Raw genomic sequence first — 19,379 nt, 5'->3', positions numbered from 1 at the left:
CCTGATCTCAAGCAGTTTGGAGAAGAGGTGCTTAACCTGTACTGGCTTGAGGCCCCTCTCATTTAATCCACTCTGTTAAATCAGACTAAGAAAGAAATAATAATAATACTCAAAGAAGCCAAACAACTTCCTCACTCATTCACTGCTGAAGATTTTCTTACATTCTTCAATGTAAGAATTAAAAGGGTCCCTTCCATTTCCTTTCCCTCTCCTTCAAGGTGCAGAATATATACAGTCTGATGCCACATCTAGTTCACTGTGACTACAGAAAACACCTAGTTCACGTTCTCATTTCCTCTGACCTTGCATCATTTGTAGCTAATGCCCTAATCGTGGGGAAACCCCCTCTTTTGCAAACAAGCATATTGACGCTGGGCTGCAGGCATTTTCCTTTTGGGCCCTGCTGGGCTGGACCTTGCTGGTTCCACTGCTCAAAGCCCTTCAGCAGGAATTGAATCTCCAACGGGATCCTGAGCCGTGCTTCCTGGGACTCTTGCAGATGTCCACTCCTGCCATCTCCACAGCTAGGTTTCCAATTCACTTGATTGCCCCAACACTTTTGTTCTGCGACTTCTTTTTCCCAACTACCACCTACCCACCTAATAACTGTTTGTTACATTTGCAAGAAAAGGCTCAGGATCCCCAGAAATTTAGTCCTCTCTGCTTCACCTCACCCTTCCAATAACCACAAAATCTCAGGCTACACACCACTGGTCCTTTCCCAGCTGTTTCAGGTTGCACTGTAAGCCTCTGTAGATCAGTAGTCAGGAAGAAAGTGATGTTAAGGTAAGCCTTGAGCCCAATGCTGGACGGCTTTTCTTCCATTCTAAGTATATGTAACCAGTGCATAAAAGTCACACACAAAAAAGCCTCCTTTTAAGGCAGCTAATCGCCCTCATCCACAGATGGGTACTGCACACCAATGGAGCCAGAGGATGTCTTGCTGCCAGAGCGTGACCAAAGTTGCCACTATTGATGCTGCTAAACCAGGAACAGGCAAACTTCAGCCCTCCAGGTGTTTTGGACTACAACTCCCAAAATTGTTGGAGTTGTAGTCCAAAACACCTGGAGGGCCCCATGCCTGTGCTAAACTGAACAGTATGAAACTATTTGCAGCAGTTACCCACATCCCACAGAATTCAACGGCTTCTTCTACTGATCATTCATTAAAATTAGCATATTGAAAAAGGGCAGAAACACAGGCATCCCCATCACACAAACTGTGCACAAACTAAATGGAGGTCCTTACTGTTGGCGCAGCTGGCGGCAACTCTCGAGGTGGGCCGAGGAATTCTGGTGTTCAATCCAGTCCTGCAGGAGAAAGAAAGCAACCAGGCATCATGGACGGTATTATAAATTATGGGACTCTGGACAGATCTCCATGGCATCCATCTTTCATTCTTCACCCAAAGAGTGTAAGACACTCCTGCACAGGCTCTTTCATTTCTATCTCCCAACAAGGAGCAGTAACGTTCAGGTTGCCCACAATGAATAAACACAACATTGCTTTTTCTTTCTTTCAGCAATATTATCCAAAAGGCAATTTAGGAGAAATACAATGAGAGCAATCTAAAGGCAAGACGTAGTAAGCATGAGTGGGCTGCCATGGCAGCAAGGTCCTGCAGGCACCTTTTAACACAAAGAAAACACAGCTTCAGTTTCTCTTCCTACACAGAAACGGTCGTGATGCTTGCTCCGGCCATCAAGTCTCCATTCAAATTGAGTGAATGGGTGGCACAAGCAGGGATCAGCAAGAGCAGCAGATGGGAAGAGAGAGCAACATTCCTAGTACATAATACAAAGCAGGCATGGGCCACCTTTGACCCCCTAGGTGTTATGGACTTCAACAGTCACAATTCCTAACATCCTTCCAGCTTTTAGGAATTGTGTGAGTTGAAATCCAAAACATCGGCAAGGCCAAAGTTTGCCCATGCCTGCTACAAAGCCACGCTGTTATGGCAGAGACAGAAGTGTAACACTCCGATGCAGTGGTTCTCAATCTGGGGTCCCCAGATGTTTTTGGCCTACAACTCCCAGAAATCCCAGCCAGTTTACCAGCTGTTAGGATTTCTGGGAGTTGAAGGCCAAAAACATCTGGAGACCCCAGGTTGAGAACCACTGCTCTCATGTGATTCAAAGGTTTAAAAATTTCATGGCATTTTAACTAAACTGAAGATGTTAAATGTTATAGAATTACACTGAGCTGAAACATCAAGTCGAGCTGGTCTACCGCATTTGTACTAAGGCCTTAGAAAATACAGTATCTGTTTTCCCTTTGACAATTAACATGTATTGTGAGCAAGATGTTGTGAACTCCTAGCTCAGGGCCCTGAATGGAGCATTTCTTTGATCTCACAACTGTGCAGCTCCCTTCTCTGGAGGCTATCAAAACCCAAATATTTCTCACAGGAATTCTAAGACAGCCCAACTCAGAGGACTTTGTTGCATTCAACAGCCAAGGGGCACTAGGAAACAGGTCCCCATAACTCCCAGGAAGGAGAAGGATGAAATGGGGAGAAAAGTAGTACTTCTTGGAGATTTCCATTTCCTTTTTATTCCCATCCCACCCCCACCCACTGGGCCTAGTACCATGTCTACTAGATAGCTGGCTGATAGGCAGAGGATACATTAGCTTTCAATTTATGGAGAGTAAAATGCTTAGAAAAATATTGTGCATTTTAGAAGCATACAATCCAAATGATAAGATACATATATGCTTCAATACCATGTTGTCAAGCAAAGAGAATATTATCCAGTTTAACTTTTCTGAGCCTATGCACCAGTGTGGGCAGTAACATGAGGACTGGGCTACAGCAATCACATTACAAAAAAACATAGCTATAATACAGAGGGGAAATGAACCTCTGGAAAACTGAGTGCAACTTCAAGGCTGCAACTGGAAACAGAGCATCAGGAAGAAGTCTCAATGGACAAAAAAGAAACTTATTTCTTAGCACATGTTTATAATAATTAAGATCCCATACTTCACATATATATCTGCATATATTAACAGATCACAACATATTAAGTGTTTCAGCTGTTTCAAAGGCAAGGGAGTTAGAATGAAGGCCCTTGAGGTATGTGTGAGGGTGTAGGCACGTCTAAAACAAAAAAAAACCCCAAACACTGGATTATCCATTCAGAATTATCAGAGGTCTAAAATATATTAAAACTTGAAATTAACCTAAAAACATTTAAAATTTCAGTTTGTCTCCAGATTTCTAGCAGTACTGGATTTCTGTGGCACTCCTTCATCTAAAACAGAGGTCCCCAAACTAAGGCCCGGGGGCCGGATGCGGCCCTCCAAGGTCATTTACCTGGCCCCCGCCTTCAGTTTTATAATATAATACATATATATATACATATAATATTGATAATAATATTATAATGTAATACAATATAACACTAATAATAATACCATATAATAATATTAATTATATATTCTATGTTACATATAATATTACTAATAATATTACAGTATAGTGGTATAGTTCAATATAGTAATATATAATGCTAATATTGTGCTATGCTAATAATATAATATATTGTATGTACATATAATTTGTAAGCCACTCTGAGTCCCCTTTGGGGTGAGAAGGGTGTGATACAAATGTACTAAATAAATGCAGTAAATAAATAAATAATAAATAAATACATTTTAAACTTAGGCTCGCCCAAAGTCTGAAATGACTTGAAGGCACACAACAACAACAACAACAACAACAATCCTAATTAACTTGACTATCTCATTGGCCAGAAGCAGGAGCACACTTCCCATTGAAATCCTGATAAATGTATGTTGGGTTAAAATTGTTTTTATTTTTAAATATTGTATTGTTCTTTCATTGTTCTTGTTGTTGTTGTTGCTTTTGCACTACAAATAAGACATGTGCAGTGTGCATCGGAATTTGTTTTTATTTTTTTTTCAAATGATAATCCGGCCCCTCAACAGTCTGAAGGATTGTGGACCGGCCCTCGGATTAAAAAGTTTGAGGACCCCTGATCTAAAAGATCTACATCGATGGTTATTTCTGACAAGATGCAGGAGTGCCTGTCCCCCATACAGTGTTCCTTCACTTATTGTGGAGGTTACATTCCAGGACCGCTCGCAAAAAGTGAAAATCTGCAAAGTAGGGACAGTATATTTATTTTAATATTTATACATTATTTTAGTAGTTATACACTATTTTAAGTCTTTATCAACCAATCGTGTGTTGATAAATCTCCTCCTTCTTTCTCCTCCCATTGCCGCTTGGGCTCCTTTTCTCTCCCTTAGGCTTCTCCTCCCTTCCTTAGGCTGTAAATTGTAATTTTTTATTATTTATAATATTCTTTTAGAGTTTATTGGAAAACCACAAAACAGCGAATCCGTGAAAATTGAACCGCGAAGTAGTGAGGGAACACTGTATATGCAAACAGGAGCATAATTCTTCAAACAAAAATTATTTTTAGTCAGCTTCTCGTAGCAGCTTTAAAGCCCTGGGATAGATCCCGCACCAGTCCCACTGATATCCATGAGAAAAATCAAGGAATGGCTCTCGTACTGCTAATAATTCACCTGCCATTCTAAAAGTGAACTAAAAAGCTGGAGTGATAAAAACCTAGGAGATGTTGCATGAAGCTGAAGTCACACTAAGCTCTCAGATTCAGCACTCTTAAAAAGAGCCTGCGAATGCCAACTGTGCCCACTTGCAGCTTTTTGTTTTTTATTTATTTAGATAATTTTTGGTGCTCTCATGATGCTACAGAAAAGGACCTGCAGCAATCCAATGTGGTCATACACAAATTGATATGTACAGGCACAAATACTTGCCTACCCACTACTTCAATAGTTAAACTGGAACCACCAACATGCAGACCTATCAATGACTGCATTTGGCCTCCAAATTCAACAATATTTTGACTCTGCGGGGTGAGACATTCCCCCTATGTGTTCAGAACACTTAAGCCCCTGAAAACACAGGGAGCCTTTTTTTAAAAACAGACAGCAAACGGGAATTGTTGCTGGGGACCCTCCCCCACATGACAAAACACCCCCTCATGCCCCCAGAACACATCTGGTAGCAATAAAAATGAGATTTGATAAGTTTCCATGGATCCCCTACTCTTCTACAATTGCCCACTTTATTCAAGGTAAGGTACCCAACAGACCATGAGAACTGCTGGGATCAATGCAACGCTAAGCCAACCCCTTTTATATAAAGGGGTTAAAGTTATTGTTTGCTTGACACAGAACAGTTCATAACTGTTCTATTGGCTTGTCCAGCTTGTAATCCTTTAATCATCAGTGGCTATATCTGCAATGGTTTCTTTAGAAACAGCCAGACCTAACTGAAGCATACTGTCCAAATAAGTCAAACACATTTATTTCCAGTCTTCTTGGTTGCTGGTCATCTCAGGGGGAATAAAAATAGACAACTACCCACGAGCCAAATAAGTCTCAGTGTATACATGTACGGAATTATCTGTGAGGGAAATAAGGACTCACCTGCAAATGTCTAAATTCTACATTACAGAGTGAGCACATATGTGGAAATATTCTTGGAGACATGGCATAGTAGTCATTCATCATTGACGGCGTTGGGAGCCTCTTCATCTTCTGGGTGTTGATTTCTGAGAAATTCGGAAGCCAAGAGGCCTTCACCACTCCAAAAGGAGAGGAGATAGGAGCCTCTTTTTGGAATTTCTTCTGGCGACTGGCAGACTCACGGGGGGCGTGAGAAGCACCGACCTTGGATTCTTGAAGAGTCCTGTCCTTCATGCCCCCCATCGCTTCAGGGGCAAATGGGGGTGGCGGCTGGCTCATGTCGGCCATCATTGGTGGAGCAATGGGTGCCGGAGGAGGCAAGGCCTGTGGGACCACCGGGGGCATGGCAGCCGGAGGGGCAGAGGGCACCACCGGTGGCATCATGGGCTGGACTGGCGGAGGTGCCAACCCAGGTGCCTTGGTATCCATGGGGAAGAAAGACTGGGTGCTCGGCGTGTTCCTCTGGAACCCCATCTGCCTGATGAGCTCTTCGACTGCGTTCATCTGTTTACTGGTCACAGTGTGTGGGGCCTGAAACTCCTTGGCTCTCTCCTCGGGTTCTATGTCTGAGTTGTAGACTTTGACCTCAAGCGGCATTTTGGTATATCCGTATTTGCTTTCGTGCCCATAGTCAATTACCTTGCCCTTCACCATGGGGCTCCGGCCATCATCGCTATGAAAGCTCTCCTTGTTGTCTCTGCCCTGAGAAGGAGGTAAAGCAGGCAGCGGCCCAGTCGTCTTGCGCATGCGGATATTCCTCAAGATCAATGGCATGTTTTCAGGCGTCAGCTGGTCATCAGGATAGCGACTAAGTTCTTCCAAGTCTTCATTTGACAAGCCAAAGCTGGCCAAGATGCTGGAGGCACTCTCGTTTGTGTAGCGCCTCTGAACAGGTGGGCTAGGTTCTGCCATCCTTCCAGGAGCAGGATGGCCCAGGTTACTATTACCAGAGGGAAAAGGATTATCCCATTGAGGAGCACACCCGTCGTCTTTCTGCTGCTGCCCCATGTTCATTTTCTCTCCTGTATGCCTTGTGTCCATTCTCTGTTGATTTCCTGGAACGTTTGGCCTCGGGAATCCTGGCCTCATGTCTGGTCCCATGAATCTTTGCGGCATTCTGTGTGCAGGACTTGCCGGGTGCTGCCTCTGAAGACCTCCTGGCCCGGGTCCCTGAAAAGGCCCTTGTGGCATGGGACCGGGCCTCCTTGGCCTGGGAGGCATGTTTCCTCTAGGGTTAAACATGGCAACTTTCAGAAATGCCTCATTTAGCAAAGCGTAAGGTGTTACACACTGGTTTGAAGCAACCGAGTTCAACTGCTGAAGTGCCAACTGTGTCTTAATGTGAGCAAGCTGTAAAGGAGGAGGGCCCAAGAGAAATGGGCTGGCAATGCCAAGGTTGAGAGAATTCACAAGGGGTGCAAAACTTTCCAAGAACACCACAAAGCTGAAAGTTAAAACACACAAAAATTAGGTTACATTTATAACTTTCAATTCACTGATCAACATGGTTCTATTGCCTCTAGGAAATTGCTTGAAAACGCATTCTTACATTTCTTTTTTCAACATGGCTACTGGTTTTAGCAAGTAATTTATCTCAGTCACTGGTCACAGAATTATAGGTGGTCAAATTTGTGGTTCTAACATAATAATGTTGTTCATGTCTCATAATCTTTTCAACAAATATTCTGTAGGCCTAATTTAAACAACAGCAAAAACAGGTTTCCAAACAATGAAAACTCTTCTGGTTTCATTAAAGCCTTCAAAAATATGAAGGGTCATTTATTTACAAAGAAAAAGAGCAATACAAAATGTAACACAAGCCTGTAATGGTAGTTGCATTTCATTTATACATTTAAAGCACCACAGGTCGCACTGAATTTGTGGTTAAGCCAATAAATACAGGTCTGTTCTATGTTGCTTCTGATACAGATTTTGGAGCAGCAGTGTTACAATGTGGCCTAATACACTTGGCAAATAGGAAACCAAGGGCCCTAAATACATTTTCAGAACAAAACTGTTTCCATTATTTTGCAATTGAAGGTATTTGAACAATCATATGAATGTACGGCAAGTTAGACATATCAGAGAAGAATACCCTTAACCAGGCCTGCATAAGCTGTGGCCCTCCAGCTGTTTTGGCCTCCAACTCCCTGAATTCCTGGCCATTGGACAACCTGGCCATGGGTGCTGGAGGGTCTCAGGTTGTGCAAGCCTGCCCTTAATGTACATTTGATACTTCTCAAGAGCAGGACACATTTCATTAAAACTGTTCAACAGCAACTATCTTGAAAAATCTCTGGACACATGCCAATGTTATAGAATTTTTGCCTTATGTTTACCGTAGGTTTTTTTAACAGTATCAGAAAGACTTGCTGTTTGCTAAATCTTATATTTGTCAATTAGAATACTTTCAATCTTATTGTAATAAGCACTACACAGGTATAACTGCCATAGAGAAAGGGGATTAAAATTCAGAGAAAAGGTTTTGTCTTGTAAATGCTACATCCTAATTCCCAATTCCTAAAATAAGTTTGAGGTATTTTTATTTTACACACTTTTAAAAGTTCTGATAAGATGTACCAGAAATTCATGGTTGTGTGCCTACAATTCATTTGTGACTCACAGCGACCCTAAGGTGAACCCATTGTGGAGTTTTCGTAGCTCTGATATGGAGAGTGTGATGTCCCCAAGGTCTGCCACAGAAGAGTTCCCACAGATCTATACTCTCTAGTGCTGAAGTCAACCCACCACTCTACAGTCTCTCTTTGACCAGAAAATGGACATAAGAACCGTACAAATTACAAGGCTACCTCAAATAAGGACTGAAATAAATGATACAGAACTTTTAAAGACAATAACAAAAGAAAACTGAGATAAACAGGCAGGTTTTTAATAATCACAAAAACATATGGCGTATAACAGAAAGGAGATACTACCAAAGCAAAGGCCAATTGCTGAATTTGGAGGATGTGGCCATATGTATGGGTCTGTGAGGACTGTAATGGACTAATGAGCGTCTTACGCCTAATCTCCTCCTAAGCCAATAATAACACCCGGAACCCGGCCCAACAGCAAACTGGTGTCCAGGGCCATGCTCATGACACATGAACTATGTATGTAATGGCCAGCCACAATCCTTAGTGTTCCGTTCTAGTTGTATTTCCATAGCAACCTAAATGGCAGTCCCATATAGACAACATCACAATAATTTGGTCTTGAGGTTGCCAAGGCATAAATTGCACAACTAAGCGGTGCCCATCTTTCACCAATCAGGCTACCAATCATCAGGCTTTTGGTCTAGGAATATTATCAGAGTCCACAAAGCATGGCATTTCTGCAACAGTAGAGCAAGACATGTATGCAAAAATGCCTCTGATTTCCCCCACTTCTCATTTGCCTTAGATAGCTTCATCTTTTCTTAAAGAAAAACACTTTTATCGGAATGCACACTCAACCATACAGAAACCTTTTAACTTTGCAGAAACAAACTAAAAGGAAAACTTTCATTTTGGAAGTAGTAGCATACTTGCTCCCCAAACTTTACTTCCAATTTCGGAACAGTGTAGTAAGATTTGATTTTAAGACTGCTTTCAGACCATAAACCTTACAAAATGCAAGTTAGCAGAATCATGTGTTCTACCTTAAGGTCGATGGATGCCATCACTGCTCAAAATAATATGAAGATGACATTGTTCCCTGTCAGCAATCCAACCTGCCTTACTCCCACCCACCCCCATTTCCTGCCTCCCCCCATCTTAACAGATTTCCCTACAGAGTCTTCCCAATTGCTAGAATGTTTGCATGACTGTAGAATGTCCCAGTTGGCACTGCAACTTTCAGAGAAACAGAACTGTTCAGGTTAGAATTGGCAACAGCGCAGCAGAACATATCTGCAGTGGGTAGCAACTCTGGTGCATTGTAACGCAACTCAAGGAAACCAGAAGAAAACACACCACGCAAAAGTATATCCACAGGCTAAAGTATTTATTTAATCAAGAATGATACAAACAACAGCATATTTTCCTCTGCCCTTACAAGCCTTGAAAGAAAAAGTTATTAGAAGGATCCAATTTTAGCCTGCCCCAGAGAAATTACACTGAGAAAAGTGTGCAGAAGTAAACTGGCTTCAGCAGCCTGCCTTACCCCCATCACTTTTCTGAGAGTTCAGATAGGCTCTAGCAACTCAGAGAAGCCTAAAACCTCCTCCCAAACATGGGTGGTCGGCAGTGGAAACAGAGTAAGGCAAAACTCTGAGTGTCGGCCCATGACGGAAAGTTATTTTCATTCTGCACTTGTTGGCCATATCTTTGGTACAGAGCACTAATAAGGCTTCTCCAGTTCCAGAATGGATGGAGAGTAGGGGGCACACAACTTGCTTCTTAATTTGGCGGATTTTCTAACCTCAGACAAGTCAAGAAATGCAAGATGAAGGGAGGGAGGAAACAGATGTGACACAGACAAAGCAATGGCACAAAACCTGCATCTGTACCTAATGAGTATTTGAATTTCCCTATAAACAGACAGAAAAAAAGTCCCTGTCTCACACACAATCAGAAGAAAAGCAGGCAGGAGCACATAATCCATTTTCTCTGCTCCAAGCTTAGAACTTGGGGGAGGGGGGGGGGGCTTTTCCATGAGCTCTTTCTGTATTTCTAAAGCACAGCACAAATATATGGAATAAGCTTCTTCCAACTGCATCCAGAGACATTTTTTTCCTTCACCTGCCTCCATCTTTCTTATAATTTCAATTGTGGTGGCCAAACTTATAGATCTATGCTCTCTCTCTCTCTTTTAGTATCCTGGTAAGAGACAATAAGGCAGATTTATCAGTGGTTCTCCATTTTGCTTTTCAGGCATGCTCAACAAAGGCACTTTGCTTTTTGTTGGTGGGCGAACACAGCTACAGCATAGAATCATAGAATCATAGAATAGTAGAGTTGGAAGAGACCTCAAGGGCCATCTAGTCCAACCCCCCGCTAAGAAGCAGGAAATCGCATTCAAAGCACCCCCGACAGATGGCCATCCAGCCTCTGCTTAAAAGCCTCCAAAGAAGGAGCCTCCACCACGGCCCCGGGGAGAGAGTTCCACTGCCGAACAGCCCTCACAGTGAGGAAGTTCTTCCTGATGTTCAGGTGGAATCTCCTTTCCTGTAGTTTGAAGCCATTGTTCCGTGTCCTAGTCTGCAGGGCAGCAGAAAATAAGCTTGCTCCCTCCTCCCTATGACTTCCCCTCACATATTTGTACATGGCTATCATGTCTCCTCTCAGCCTTCTCTTCTGCAGGCTAAACATGCCCAGCTCTTTAAGCCTCTCCTCATAGGGCTTGTTCTCCAGACCCTTAATCATTTTAGTTGCCCTCCTCTGGACGCTTTCCAGCTTGTCAGCATCTCCCTTCATCTGCGGTGCCCAAAACTGGACACAGTATTCCAGGTGTGGTCTGACCAAGGCAGAATAGAGGGGGAGCATGACTTCCCTGGATCTAGACGTTATTCCCCTATTGATGCAGGCCAAAATCCCATTGGCTTTTTTAGCTGCCGCATCACATTGTAGGCTCATGTTTAACTTGTTGTCCACGAGGACTCCAAGATCTTTTTCGCACACACTGCTGTCAAGCCAGGCGTCCCCCATTCTGTATCTTTGATTTCCATTTTTTCTGCCGAAGTGAAGTCTCTTGCATTTGTCCCTGTTGAACTTCATTTTGTTAGTTTCGGCCCATCTCTCTAGTCTGTCAAGATCGTTTTGAATTCTGCTCCTGTCTTCTGGAGTGTTAGCTATCCCTCCGAGTTTGGTGTCATCTGCAAACTTGATGATCGTGCCTTCTAACCCTTCGTCTAAGTCATTAATAAAGATGTTGAACAGAACCGGGCCCAGGACGGAGCCCTGCGGCACTCCACTTGTCACTTCTTTCCATGATGAAGACGACGCATTGGTGAGCACCCTTTGGGTTCGTTCGCTTAGCCAATTACAGATCCACCTAACCGTAGTTTTGTCTAGCCCACATTTTACTAGTTTGTTTGCCAGAAGATCGTGGGGGACTTTGTCGAAGGCCTTACTGAAATCTAGATATGCTACATCCACGGCATTCCCTGTATCGACCCAACTCGTAACTCTATCGAAAAAAGAGATCAGATTAGTCTGGCATGACTTGTTTTTGGTAAATCCGTGTTGACTATTAGCAATGACCGCATTTGTTTCTAAGTGTTTGCAGACCACTTCCTTAATGATCTTTTCCAGAATCTTGCCTGGTATTGATGTGAGGCTGACCGGACGGTAATTGTTTGGGTCGTTCTTTTTTAATTTGGCGGATTTACTAGAGGAGAATTGCTCTCTCACCTTAAGCTTTACCCATCATTTTCTGCAAACAAGCTGCTGCAACCTAACACTGAAAACCTGTATGTTTCTCCAGTTCTCTTTCACCATGCTCCCAATGCTGATAGAACTACAAACCTTTTTGCTAGACAGGATGATGGGGGAAAGGTGGCTGGGCAGATAAGAAAATCCTCTGTAAAAAGTAACTGATTTGATAGCTGAAGTATGCCTGCATTCACAAATTTTAGTCAGCCAATTATAACTAAGAAGACATTAGACGGATATTCTCAGTTTCTATAAATCTAATTTATTTGTGTATTCTTGGTGGTTAACAGATTTACTCATATTGCTTCTAACTATACACACTGACTTGGCAATACAAAAACTGCAAAATCTTAATGTTGTTTTTAATACCTAAAATGCCTCACATCCCTGCCTCTAACACTATGGAGTAGCACTAGCCAATATGAACACTTGAAGAGGTTGATATTTATCAGAGAGGGGGAGAAGAGAACCAAGACGATAAAATGAAGTCCGGTTGATATACTGATACAAATCAGTACTGCTATCAGCATAAGGGATAAAAGGCCGTCATCTTGTTTAAAAAAATTATTTATCCATTGTAATATTTGAAGATAAGTATTTTTCCCTCAAGTCCAATGGACCATTGTGGACCATAATAAAGTTTAACTGATAGAGCACTTTTCCTTACATATTTGAAGGTATCTCACAAAGAAGAAAGGAGCATGCTTGTTTCCTGCTGTTACAGATTTTAAACAATTTTCTAAACATGATGAATTGTCTCTGGATCAGAAGGATGATTCTGCACAGGTGGAGACCCATGTGTATGAATGCAGAGGTAACCATAAGGAAGAAATCAAATTCAGGTTTGTAAAAAGTGTAGAAAATCACTGCCTATGACCCCTGTGTGGTTGGAAGGTGCAGAACCCTAAGATAAGATGACAGGGTTTCTTTTCTGCATAATTTTGCTGTATAGTAGCATTAAATAAATTTCCAAGATTTCCTTGTGAGATATTCTAACTGCTACTAAGGTTCTGCAATCATTACAAAGAACACATACATGACTGGAAAAAACTGACCATAGGGTCACACTAGGGCAGTGGTTCTCCCCGGACTCAGAGGCAGAGTTCCACTTGTGAGAATGGGTAACATTCAATGTTACATTAGGATAGAAGTAGACCCATTTTTTCACTTTTGAAATTATAAAGAATAAATTTGACGCTTACGAACAACGGGAAAGAGTTATGTTTTCCATTTTTGCCTTCTGTTGTATAGCACTTGTTGTATTATTTATGTTGTAAGCCATCCCGAGTCTCCTGGGAGAGGGGGTGGGATATAAACTTTATTATTCTTGTTATCATTATTATTGACACAACGACATAGTATGACACAGCAAACAAGATAGATATGCTGGATTTCATGTCACAGTAGTTATTATTATTATTATTATTATTATTATTATTATTATTGTGATTTCCTAGCCTTATACCTAATTCTATACACATCTAGTCAGATCTATGTCCTATTAAATTAAATGGGGCTTCCTTCCAAGGAAATAGGTATAGCTCTGCAGTCTTATTGTTTAATACTACGTTTCACCTTGCTTTTCTTATATCACGAAAGAAAGCAAATGAGAGGGGGGGGGGAAATCACCAAAGAGACCTTAATTATATTATTGTCTTGCTTTCTCTCATACACATATACAGTACGTACATTTTCTATCTGCAGTGTGTGGCATGAAATGTATCCATAAGTTATTATTTTTAATAAGAGATTTTTTCATTGCTAACATTTTAGATCAGCTGTTACAGAGATTTGTGCTTAGTGAAATGTGGACAAATATTACTCCAGCAGCATGTGCAAATTTGTTTCTATGGGATTTTTGAATGGATTGCATAGAATCTGGAAAAAAAACCTTTTATAGAAAGAAAATCCAAATGGTAAAAAGTGCTTATTAAATGCAGGATATAAAGGAAAATCACATTCTTGCAAATTAAAGATGTGGAACCCAGTCATCATACTCCCTTTCAACAGGAAACAGATCATTCACACTGGTCACAAAGACAGCTCCCTCTGCACTCAAATTACACTATGTCACAAAATTTGAAAAAAAATCTGTTCCTTTTTGGATAGTATCATTTCCTGTTTAATTGTGCGGTCCTTACTTTGAAAGTAATTGTTCTACTCCAGAAACTTCGTTTTTGTGGCTGCCATAAACTTGGTTGAATTGGTTGAGGCTCGATGATAATATATTCATTGAAAAACTATAGCAAAATGTGTTGCAGGAAGTCTCTCTTGCAAAAGCGAAGTGTTAGCAGTTTAATAAACTGATGTTTTGGTGCTTAATTTGTAAAATCATAACATAATATGACGTTTAATAGCGTTTTCCTTAATCCCTCCTTATTATCTAACATTTTTGTTTATCCAATATTCTGCTGGCCCGTTTATGTTGGATAAGTGAGACTCTACTGTATATACCGTTTCCCCTAAAATAAGACATCCCCAAAAAATAAGACCTAGTAGAGGTTTTGCTGAATTGCTAAATATAAGGCCTCCCCCGAAAGTAAGACCTAGCAAAGTTTTTGTTTGGAAGCATGCCCTCCAAACAGAACACCAGAGCATGCAGCATCGGTAAATGTACGTACCATAGATTGTTGAACATGGAAATAATGGTAGTAATAAGAAATTCTTGATAGGATTCACAGTTTGTCTGGTTATGCTGGTTTGTGATGACAACTATTGTACAGTATATAATAAAAGTTTATTTTTTGTTTACAATAAATGTAAATTCTTCTTCATGGAAAAATAAGACATCCCCTGAAAATAAGACCTAGCACCACTTTGGGAGCAAAAATTAATATAAGACACTGTTTTATTTTCGGGGAAACAGGGTATATATGTAAAACTTGCAAAAAGTATTCAAAGGTGACCTAATTGTACATTTAACGCAATCTTGGTCTTCTTTCTGACACGGGTCCTTTCTACCACCCTGGACATCATTCCACAGAGAATGCCTTCAGGAAACAACAGCCAGGATATCTGTATGTAGATACCCTCACTACTTAATGGCAACTCAATGCTATTTAAGTGGGCTACTGGCAACATTCAAACTTGCTTCAAATAGACACGGGTCCTTTCTCCCACCCTGGGCATCATTCCACAGAGCAGTGATTCTCAACCTGTGGGTCCCCAGATGTTTTGGCCTTCCAAATCCCTGACAGCTGGTAAACTGACTGGAATTTCTAGGAGTTGTAGGCCAAAACACCTGGGAGGGACCCACAGGTTGAGAACCACTGCCACAGAGGATGCCTCCAGGCAACAACAGCTAGGCCACCCCTATACAGACACCCTCCCTGATTGACTTAATGGCTACTCATGAAGGCTAATGGCAACATTCACACGTGCTTCGAACAGACACGGGTCCTTTCTCCCGCCCTGGGCATCATTCCACAGGTATATATATCTATATCCCTCCCCGGCCCGGCCTAGAATGGCGGTCTTGTCCTTCTCTCTCTCTAGGTCTCTCTCCCGGCGGCCATTTTGCGCGGCCTGGCCTGCCTTTTTACCTCAGCGAAGCCTCGCTGGTCGTAGTCCTCCTCCTCGCCTTCGCCGCTTCCCTCACGACAACGCTCGGCGCTCCCCTGCCTTCCTTCCTTCCTTCCTTCGCCACCGCTCCTCCTTCCTACCTACCTCCTCCTTCTCTCGTTATTCCTTTCTTTCTTCCTCGCCTTCCTCTCGCCGCAAGCTCTCCTGGCTGGCTGACAGGACGCGCATGCGTGCAGCCAACTTCCCAAGATGGCGCCGGCGGGAAAACTCCAACCGCGATTGTCTGTATAACGCCGGCGAACCTTGCTCTGCGCATGCGCGGCTTGCGGAGAATTGAGGGAGGCGCTGAGGCCGAATAAAAGCAAAGGCGGTTTCTAAGGAACGGCGTCCCTGAAGGACCAAAAAAACGAAGAAGCAAGAGCCTCACGTTTGGGACGCATGCGCAGGAGGAGTTTTCCCTGGACTCCCAAGGCATGTATATAAATGTATATATATATACATTTCTTTTTATTGCAGACTTGGATAAGCGAATATGTTGGATAATAAGGCGAGATTAAGAAAAAGCCTATTAAACATCAAAATAGGTTATGATTTTACAAATTAAGCACCAAAACATCAAGATGTACAACAAATTTGACAGAAAAAGTAGTTCATTACACATTAATGTTATGTAGTAATTACTGTATTTACGAATTTAGTATCAAAATATCATGATGTATTGAAAACATTGACTACAAAAATGCATTGGATAATCCAGAACGTTGGATAAGTGAATGTTGGATAAGTGAGACTCTACTGTATTTGTTTTTATTAGACCCATGTTTATCTTTGTTTTTTAATGCATATATATATATATATATATATAAATGCAAAACTATTTGTTTTTATTGCAGACCTGTGCTTATCTTTCTTTTTAAATGCATATGTGTGTGTGTGATTAAAATGCATATAGAGTCTCACTTATTCAACATAAACAGGCCGGCAGAACGTTGGATAAGTGAAAACGCTGGATAATAAAGAGGGATTAAGGAAAGCCTATTAAACATCACATTACATTATGATTTTACAAATTAAGCACTAAAGTACACAGAAATCTATAATACGTGTAGAGATACAGTTGTCCTATTGCTAACTAATATACAGAATAGAACAATGGTAACAGACAAATTATAATCCTTACAGGCGCATGAGTAATACACAAATCCAAACTGTTTACAGCATTACATCAAACATTATATTCATTACAAATTAAGCACCAAAACATCATGTTTTACCACAAATGGACAGAAAAAGCAGTTCAATACACAGTAACGTTATGTAGTAATTGCTGTATTTACGAATTTAACACCAAGACATCGCAATGTATTGAAAACATTGACTACAAAAACATTGACTACTAAAAGGCAGACTGCGTTGGATAATCCAGAATGTTGGATAAGCGAGACTCTACTGTATATAAATGCATATACAGTAGAGTCTCACTTATCCAACACTTGCTTATCCAACATTCTGGATTATCCAACGCATTTTTTGGAGTCAATGTTTTCAATATACAGTAGAGTCTCACTTATCCAACATAAACGGGCCGGCAGAATGTTGGATAAGCGAATATGTTGGATAATAAGGAGGCATTAAGGAAAAGCCTATTAAACATCAAATTAGGTTATGATTTTACAAATTAAGCACCAAAACATCATGTTATACAATAAATTTGGCAGAAAAAGTATCTCAATATGCAGTAATGCTAGGTAGTAATGACTGTATTTATGAATTTAGCACCAAAATATCACGATATATTGAAAACATTGACTCCAAAAATGCGTTGGATAATCCAGAATGTTGGATAAGCAAGTGTTGGATAAGTGAGTCTCTACTGTATCGTGATATTTTGGTGCTAAATTCATAAATACAGTAATTACTACATAGCATTACTGCATATTGAACTACTTTTTCTGCCAAATTTATTGTATAACATGATGTTTTGGTGCTTAATTTGTAAAATCATAACCTAATTTGATGTTTAATAGGCTTTTCCTTAATGCCTCCTTATTATCCAACATTTTCGCTTATCCAACATTCTGCCGGCCCGTTTATGTTGGATAAGTGAGACTCTACTGTACATTTGTTTTTATTGCAGACCTTGATTATCAAGCAAAACGTGGGCGCTAGGAATAATATCATACAAAAGCTGACGGGCACAATCTGGGGATTACAACCAGATCTAAAGGGATACTTGCAGGAACCCCTCAGCAAGCAAGAGTCCAAAAGTGGCAGGCACAAACCTGGAACCACAAGCCATGGCTGAGACCGAATGAGAGACTCCCTTCTGGTCACACAGAAGATGGGGAGACTTGGAAGGCGCTGAACAGACTGCGCTCTGGCACCACGAGATACAGAGCCAGCCTTAAGAAATGGGCCACAAAGTGGAGTCCCCGACATGCGAGTGCGGAGAAGAGCAAGCCACAGACCACTGACTACAATGCAGGCACATGCACCATGGAGGAACGTCTCACAGCCACACCAGAGGCACCCCAAGTGGCCAGCTTCTGCTCAAAGGGAATCTCTTATAACTTTGTGGTTTTAAATCTATCTATCTATATATATAAAAGAGTGATGGCATCAGGGCAGTGGACAAAACAACAAAAGTACAGGCCCCGCAACCTCGAAATTTGACAACACAACCCATCATCCATGCCTCCAGGTTGATACAACAAAAAGAAAAGAAAAATAAAGTCCTAATTAGAGGGAGAGCAATAATTGTTTTTATCCAATTGCTGCCAGTTTAGAGGGCTAATCTCTGCCCACTTGGTTGCCTAGCAACCAGCCAAGGGACAGCCAGGTTTCAGTTAGGGGACAGGCTGATTTAGGCCTCACTGAGGCTTCTTCCACAGATTATCTGATTTTAACTGGATTATATGGCAGTGTAGACTCAAGGCCCTTCTACACAGCTCTATAACCCATTTATAATCTTATATTATCTGCTTTGCACTGGATTATCTTGACTCCACACTGCCATATAATCCACTTCAGTGTGCATTTTATCCAGCTGTGAAGAAGGGGCCTCATATAATCCAGTTCTAAGCAGATAATAGAAGATTATCAATATACAGTAGACTCTCACTTATCCAACATAAACAGGCCGGCAGAATAAGTGAATATGTTGGATAATAAGAAGGGATTCAGGAAAAGCCGATTAAACATCAAATTAGGTAATCGTTTTACAAATTAAGCACCAAAACATCATATTATACAACAAATTTGACAGAAAAAGTAGTTCCATGCGCAGTAATGCTATGTAGTAATTACAGTAGAGTCTCACTTATCCAACACTCGCTTATCCAATGTTCTGGATTATCCAATGCATTTTTGTAGTCAATGTTTTAAATATATTGTGATATTTTGGTGCTAAATTCATAAATACAGTAATTACTACATAGCATTACTGTGTATTGAACTACTTTTTCTGCCAAATTTGTTGTCTAAGATGATATTTTGGTGCTTCATTTGTAAAATCATAACCTAATTTGATGTTTAATAGGCTTATCCTTAATGCCTCCTTATTATCCAACATATTCGCTTATCCAATATTCTGCCAGCCTGTTTATGTTGGATAAGTGAGACTCTACTGTACTATATTTTCAAATTTACCACTACAATATCACAATGAATTTAAAACACTGACTACAAAAACATTGATTATGAAAAGGCAGACTGCGTTGGATAATCCAGAACATTATATAAGTGAATGTTGGATAAGTGAGATTCTACTTTAATATGAAATAATTACTGGGATAGAATAATGCAGAACAATATAATCTCTAAACCCAGGACAGTAAATAAACAGGGGAATTCCACACAGGAAACAATCAGGGCCAGCTAACACCTCCCAACAAAGTATTCCCATCATCAAAGTCTGGCAAATCCTCTGTTTTCTCAGGGCCACAGACAGTAGAAGCACATAAAATATCGCAAACAAT

At 41.0% G+C, this 19,379-nt stretch overlaps 1 protein-coding gene across 3 annotated transcripts in view; it reads right to left on the bottom strand.

Moving 5' to 3' along the window:
- The window catches only part of znf638 (zinc finger protein 638), a 56,693-nt gene extending 41,009 nt beyond the window's left edge, over positions 1-15,684 (bottom strand). For 2 of the 3 annotated variants that reach the window (XM_062983138.1, XM_062983140.1), the window contains exons 1-3: positions 15,423-15,561; positions 5,489-6,971; positions 1,250-1,311 (exon numbers count right to left, since the gene is read on the bottom strand). In XM_062983138.1, coding sequence (XP_062839208.1) covers positions 1,250-1,311; positions 5,489-6,769 — 1,343 coding nt within the window. In that variant the 5' untranslated portion in view covers positions 6,770-6,971; positions 15,423-15,561. Of the gene's footprint in view, positions 1-1,249; positions 1,312-5,488; positions 6,972-15,422 lie in introns of all 3 variants that reach the window. The other variant, XM_062983139.1, reaches the window with a different exon arrangement.
- Between the last annotated feature and the right edge of the window lie 3,695 nt (positions 15,685-19,379).

Source organism: Anolis carolinensis, chromosome 5 (genome assembly GCF_035594765.1).
Source record: "Anolis carolinensis isolate JA03-04 chromosome 5, rAnoCar3.1.pri, whole genome shotgun sequence".
Lineage (NCBI taxonomy): Eukaryota > Metazoa > Chordata > Lepidosauria > Squamata > Dactyloidae > Anolis > Anolis carolinensis.
This window is presented reverse-complemented; position numbering and strand designations above follow the sequence as displayed.